The sequence below is a fragment of the Coregonus lavaretus genome (genome assembly GCF_964263955.1).
Source record: "Coregonus lavaretus genome assembly, contig: HAP1_SCAFFOLD_5733, whole genome shotgun sequence".
Taxonomy (NCBI): domain Eukaryota; kingdom Metazoa; phylum Chordata; class Actinopteri; order Salmoniformes; family Salmonidae; genus Coregonus; species Coregonus lavaretus.
Genome location: NW_028159192.1, coordinates 31,003 through 37,816, shown reverse-complemented (window position 1 = coordinate 37,816; position 6,814 = coordinate 31,003). Strand labels below are relative to the sequence as shown.

The 6,814-nt window shown below is 43.8% G+C and overlaps 1 protein-coding gene across 1 annotated transcript; it reads left to right on the top strand.

Annotated features, from left to right (window-relative positions):
• Positions 1 to 1,003: 1,003 nt before the first annotated feature.
• On the top strand, positions 1,004 to 4,926 carry LOC311123189 (alpha-enolase-like; the record flags this gene model as incomplete). Its single annotated transcript, XM_084197450.1, has 5 exons — positions 1,004 to 1,201; positions 2,434 to 2,635; positions 3,457 to 3,565; positions 4,025 to 4,083; positions 4,335 to 4,926. Coding segments are annotated over 5 exons (632 nt in total), but the record flags the coding sequence as incomplete, so codon positions are not given.
• Positions 4,927 to 6,814: the final 1,888 nt, after the last annotated feature.

Here is a 6,814-nt window from a genome sequence, read left to right as displayed (position 1 = left end):
AGAGAGAGAGAGAGAGAGAGAGAGAGAGAGAGAGAGAGAGAGAGAGAGAGAGAGAGAGAGAGAGGCTTCACCCCCAACATCCTGGAGAAAAAGGAAGGTGTGAGAGGATGAGCGTCAGTCAGTTAATCAATCAATCAAAACTATGAATCAGTCAGATGTACAGCCCTTTTTACAGCATCAGTTGCCACAAGACCAGCAGTATGACACCACTGCAGCATCACTTCAGTTGGATAATGAGTAGTGATGCTGCTTCCTTACACTTCTGGGCCTTAGCTGAGAGGGAATGTCCACTGAGTTTAACATTCCTAGAACCCTCTAGTACTTCACCTAAGACTCCTTCGCCCCCTCGCCCCCCAGACCCTATCTCCCCCTCCCCTAGCGTTTACACCACCGTGAACCTATGTTGGTGGCGCTTTCTATTCATTGCCTAGGAATGCTACTCCGGAGGCGACAGATGGTTTCTAAATCAAGGCCTCAACCCAATACTGAATAATGCATAGACTGGCCAGCCACTGTGGCTCTGTTTGACTCAGTGTAGCTCAGTGTATCTCAGTCAGAGCAAGTGAGCGGAGTTGAGCGGTTGGAAGTCCCCCTCAGCGCTCATGGAGCCGTGATTGCGCACCACTCCGATGCTCCATGTCGTTCCTACCGCTCTGATAAAAACCAATCCTGCTCTAAATTCGCTCCATTCATTAAAATCACAATTTAACCAACACCCATCTATTTTTGTGACTACCTGGACCTACCAATTCGTTTTTAAGTATTGAAACCAAACCATATGGATTTGAATGAAAAGTATTTAAATATACATGAAGTGAACGTAAAAAGCTAAAATCATTTCAAATAGGCTACATGTCACATTAAACAGCATATAAACACTATAAATAGGTCAGGAGCCAGACAGGGAGCCTAAGAAGGAATTCATAAATATATCAAAGCCAAACAAATCTAATTATTTATCGTGTGGGAATCTTAACTCTAATTTGTCTGTTTTTCCCTTCAGCTCTGGAGCTGCTGAAGGAAGCCATCGGCAAAGCCGGCTACACCGACAAGATCGTGATCGGCATGGACGTGGCTGCCTCCGAGTTCTATAAGGACGGGAAGTACGACCTGGACTTCAAGTCACCTGACGACCCCAGCCGTTACATCTCCCCAGACCAGCTGGGAGACCTCTACAAGAGCTTCGTCAAAGATTACCCAGGTTGGTGTTGATGCGTCCCAAACATCAGCCTATTCCCTATATAGTGCACTACTTTTGACCAGGGCCCTGATCACCAAGGGGGATAGGTCGCCTGGTGTCGGCAGTGCCTCTACCATTAGAGGAAGGATTACCCAGGTCTGTTACTGAGATAACCACTGATCCCAGATGAAGGGTTACCCAGGTCTGTTACTGAGATAACCACTGATCCCAGATGAAGGGTTACCCAGGTCTGTTACTGAGATAACCACTGATCCTAGATGAAGGATTACCCAGGTCTGTTACTGAGATAACCACTGATCCTAGATGAAGGGTTACCCAGGTCTGTTACTGAGATAACCACTGATCCCAGATGAAGGATTACCCAGGTCTGTTACTGAGATAACCACTGATCCCAGATGAAGGGTTACCCAGGTCTGTTACTGAGATAACCACTGATCCTAGATGAAGGATTACCCAGGTCTGTTACTGAGATAACCACTGATCCCAGATGAAGGGTTACCCAGGTCTGTTACTGAGATAACCACTGATCCTAGATGAAGGATTACCCAGGTCTGTTACTGAGATAACCACTGATCCCAGATGAAGGGTTACCCAGGTCTGTTACTGAGATAACCACTGATCCTAGATGAAGGGTTACCCAGGTCTGTTACTGAGATAACCACTGATCCTAGATGAAGGATTAACCAGGTCTATTACTGAGATAACCACTGATCCTAGATGAAGGATTAACCAGGTCTATTACTGAGATAACCACTGATCCTAGATGAAGGATTAACCAGGTCTATTACTGAGATAACCACTGATCCTCATTATACTGTTAAGTCCCAAATGGCACCCTATTCCCTATACAGCACACTACTACCCATAGGGCTCTGGTTAATAGTAGTGCACTATGTAGGGAATAGGGTGCTATTTGGAACGCAGATCTGTTTCTGTTAGGCTGAGTGACTGACATTCCGTCACCTGTGTGAGGCCAGAGCCTTGGTGGATCTTTAAGGGGATATTTCAGCTGTAGCTAGAGTTGGAATGAGCTTTGATTTGGCCCTGACGTATGGGAACCGAAGGTAAATCAGTTGAACAATAAATGTCTCATTTTAGCCAATTAGGCTTTAGAGGTGCATGGCTCTTTGATAGCATGACAGAGTTTCTTACCCCTCCTCTCCCCAGTAGTGTCCTCAGCGACCTGCTCTAACAACTAGCCCTTTACAACCATTCTCCTCTGTCTTCTACAGTGGTGTCCATTGAGGATCCCTTCGACCAGGATGACTGGGCGGCATGGTCCAAGTTCACGGCTGAGACCAGCATCCAGGTGGTGGGTGATGATCTGACCGTCACCAACCCCAAGCGCATCGCCAGGGGTGTGGCCGACAAGGCCTGCAACTGCCTGCTGCTCAAGGTCAACCAGATCGGCTCCGTCACAGAGTCCCTGCAGGCGTAAGTACTGGTCCACACACAGGCGGCCATTTCATGAGTGTCACCACTGGCTCTGTTCCACTGGCAGCCATTTTGACTTTCTCAGGGAAACAGCAGGCAGTCCAATAGTTTTTTCATACAGAATGGAATGTAGTGTAGTACCAGATATAATGCAAAAATGCACAAGATTCAAGGAGAACTTAGATTATATATTATCTTCCTTGACTCCAGGCATAGTTTTCTTAGGCAGACATTTTACAATACCTTGAATAAAATGAGCGAAACCATACTAGCTGTATGGAAGAACTAGCTAATGAACCTGTAGTAGTTGTAGTAGTAGTAGTAGTAGTGGTGGTGGTGGTGGTGGTAGTAGTAATGTGGTAGTAGTAGTAGTGGTGGTAGTAGTAGTAGTAGTAGTAGTAGTAGTAGTAGTAGTAGTAGTAGTAGTAGTAGTAATGTGGTAGTAGTAGTAGTGGTGGTAGTAGTAGCAGTAGTAGTGATAGTAGTAGTAGTAGTAGTAGTAGTAGTAGTGGTGGTAGTAGTAATGTGGTAGTAGTAGTAGTGGTGGTAGTAGTAGTAGCAGTAGTAGTAGTAGTAGTAGTAGTAGTAGCAGTAGCAGTAGTAGTAGTAGTAGTAGTAGTAGTAGTAGTAGTAGTGGTAGTGGTAGTAGTAGTAGTAGTAGCAGTAGCAGTAGTGGTAGTAGTAGTGGTAGTAGCAGTAGCAGTAGCAGTAGCAGTAGTAGTGGTAGTGGTAGTAGGAGAAGGGAATTTGATTCATCACCACAAGCATCTTTATACAAAGTACAGAGACAGACATTGATCCTGTTCCTGTTTCCTGCGTAGCTGCAAGATGGCCCAGACCAATGGCTGGGGAGTGATGGTCAGCCATCGCTCTGGAGAGACAGAGGACACCTTCATCGCTGACCTGGTCGTTGGTCTCTGCACTGGACAGGTAGGATACACCTCTTTTAAGATCAATACATAGATATTACTACTGGTGTGGCCTGGAAACACTGGAAACCACAGCGTTGTTGGCTCAAACCTCTGCAGACAGACATTTGTTTTGTCCTTTAGTGATATTCTATTACATGTTATTACATTCAATACAACTGCAAGCCCCCTCACCAAAGTTTTTCAGCTTCAGTTTTCCTCAGTTTTGCACTTAGCTGCAGTATACTGATAGCTGATATACTGTGGTATGCTGTGTTCCAGTGAACTTAAATAACTGATATGCTGTGTTCCAGTGAACTTAAATAACTGATATGCTGTGTTCCAGTGAACTTAAATAACTGATATGCTGTGTTCCAGTTAACTTAAATACCTGATATGCTGTGTTCCAGTGAACTTAAATAACTGATACGCTGTGTTCCAGTTAACTTAAATAACTGATATGCTGTGTTCCCTTCTCCAGATCAAGACCGGTGCCCCATGCAGGTCTGAGCGTCTAGCTAAGTACAACCAGCTGCTCAGGTGAGCTCCGTCTTTAAACTCTTAACTCAGCTGTATAAAATGCGTTCACTAGTAAAACTACCATGTCATATGTTCTTCATTGGATATATCATTTGACTTAAAAGAGCTAGGCTTGGCCCAAATATCACTCATCTAAATGTACAATTATCAAGGGTAATAGTAGGCTGTTTCGTTACTCTTGTTTTTGCCGTTATAATGGTTTCAAGTGTTGAAACCTTAAACTGATTGTTTCACTTCCTTCCTGTCCGTAGGATTGAGGAGGAGCTTGGAGACAAGGCTGTCTTCGCTGGCCAGAACTTCAGGCACCCAATCTAAGGAGGTCCTCTATTCTTGGGCCTTCTTGATAACCCCCCCCCCCCCACACACACACACACATATATAAAAGCCACGCTAGGTCACTCGCCCTGCCCTGTCCAGAGGGAGGAAGATGGAACGGCATTGCAATGAAACCCAAGGTCCAAGTATGTCCAAGCTGTGGAAACCCTGATCTAACTCCTGACTACAGTACACCAACCCATCCGCTATGATTTGGCTCCTTAATAGTGTTGGTCCTGTTGTTTGTGTCAGTGTTAACATTGTCGTGTGAAGACGAGATCTTTTTTTAGTTTTCGCCTCTTGTGAGTGTTGTGTAGTGATTCTTGGTTGTCTCCTATGAGTGTTATTATTCTAGTGGAGCGCTACTGTTAAGTTTAGCACTGTGCTGTTATTGGGCAGGACAGACAGAGTACTGTTGTATGTGCAATGTGTCGCCTCTGATGAGAAGTTTCTAATGTTCCTACTGTAAGCGTTGGCAGAATTACAAGAAATAAACAATCTCCTTTGAAACCGGAACAAGAGATGTCATTCTGTGTCCCTGTGTGCTTTCTTGTCACAAGAAAATGTGTAAAACTATTTTATACTGGCAATTAATTACATTTCACTATAGCCATCTACCCATGTTTTATTAGCCTCGTAATTACCAGACTGATTACCGCTGTAGAAAAAAACAGAATTTAATGACTTCTGGATGGTTGTACAAGGTTCATGTTTTCCTTTTGCAATGATTATTGACAAACTTTAGTGACATCTCATGGATGGGATGAGGACTTTGGACCTATATGAACTCCAGGGATAGGCTTGTTCATAACCGGCTGTTATCTGCAGGCCCTAGCGGGATCTATGTTGTGATGTAATTGGAACTGCCAGTGAGAGGCAGTAACATGAGCCGGTGCTGAGAGGGACAGGGACGCCATTTCTGGACGTAAAATGATCCAGCAGGGCAGAGATGCCTCCCTTGAAGGGCCTGTGAGTTCCAGATGTGGGTTCAACTACTATTTGAAATTTCAAATAGTTTATATGTGCTTGATTGAGCTTGCCTGGTACAATGGAACCAATGGAACAGTGCCAAAAAGTGCCAACCCCTCCCATCTGGCCCTCCAAACAGGTTAAAGCAAACGCTCAAAGTATTTGAAAGATTTAAAAAACTATTTGAACCCAGCTGTGACATTTTATGCTGTAGGCTTACTGAGCCTTGCCAAGATGGATGTTCAATCAGCAGCGTTACAGTACATGGCTGCTGGCCAAGCTGAATCAGCCATTGAGGTTGGCGGTTCATTCCTTTGGGGAACTTTATGGAACTGCCTGTCACCATTGTTTAGCTGTCTACAGTTCATTATCCTTCTAGGTTATTGGTATAACACAAAAAGCACACACAGTCAACACGAGAATTCTGTATTTTAGAAACTGCAGACATTCAGCAATAGATGCTATTCAACTGTATTATTAAGCATGTAATGCAATGTTGTGAAAATACATCAAGTATACTGTACATGTCTACCATACAGATACTACTACCACATGTCTCATACTTCTAGTATATATGTCTCATACTTCTAGTATATATGTCTCATACTTCTAGTATATATGTCTCATACTTCTAGTATATATGTCTCATACTTCTAGTATATATGTCTCATACTTCTAGTATATGTGTCTCATACTTCCAGTATATACACTACCGGTCAAACGTTTTAGAACACCTACTCATTCAAGGGTTTTTCTTTATTTTTACTATTTTCTACAATGTAGAATAATAGTGAAGACATCAAAACTATGAAATAACACATATGGAATCATGTAGTAACCAAAAAGTGTTAAACAAATCAAAATGTATTTTATATCTGAGATTCTTCAAATGGCCAGCCTTTGCCTTGATGACAGCTTTGCACACTCTTGGCATTCGCTCAACCAGCTTCACCTGGAATGCTTTTCCAACAGTCTTGAAGGAGTTCACACATGTGCTGAGCACTTGTTGGCTGCTTTTCCTTCTCTCTGCGGTCCGACTCATCCCAAACCATCTAAATTTGGTTGAGGTCGGGTGATTGTGGAGGCCAGGTCATGTGATCCAGTGCTCCATCACTCTCCTTCTTGGCAAAATAGCCCTTACTCAGCCTGGAGGTGTGTTGGGTCATTGTCCTGTTGAAAAACAAATGTTTGTCCCACTAAGCCCAAACTAGATGGGATGGTGTATCGCTGCAGAATGCTGTGGTAGCCATACTGGTTAAGTGTGCCTTAAATTCTAAATACATCACAGACAGTGTCACCAGCAAAGCACCCCCACACCATAACACCTCCTCCTCCATGCTTTACGGTGGGAAATACACATGCAGAGATCATCCGTTCATCCACACTGCGTCTCACAAAGACACGGCAGTTTGAACCAAAAATCTCACATTTGGACTCCAGACCATAG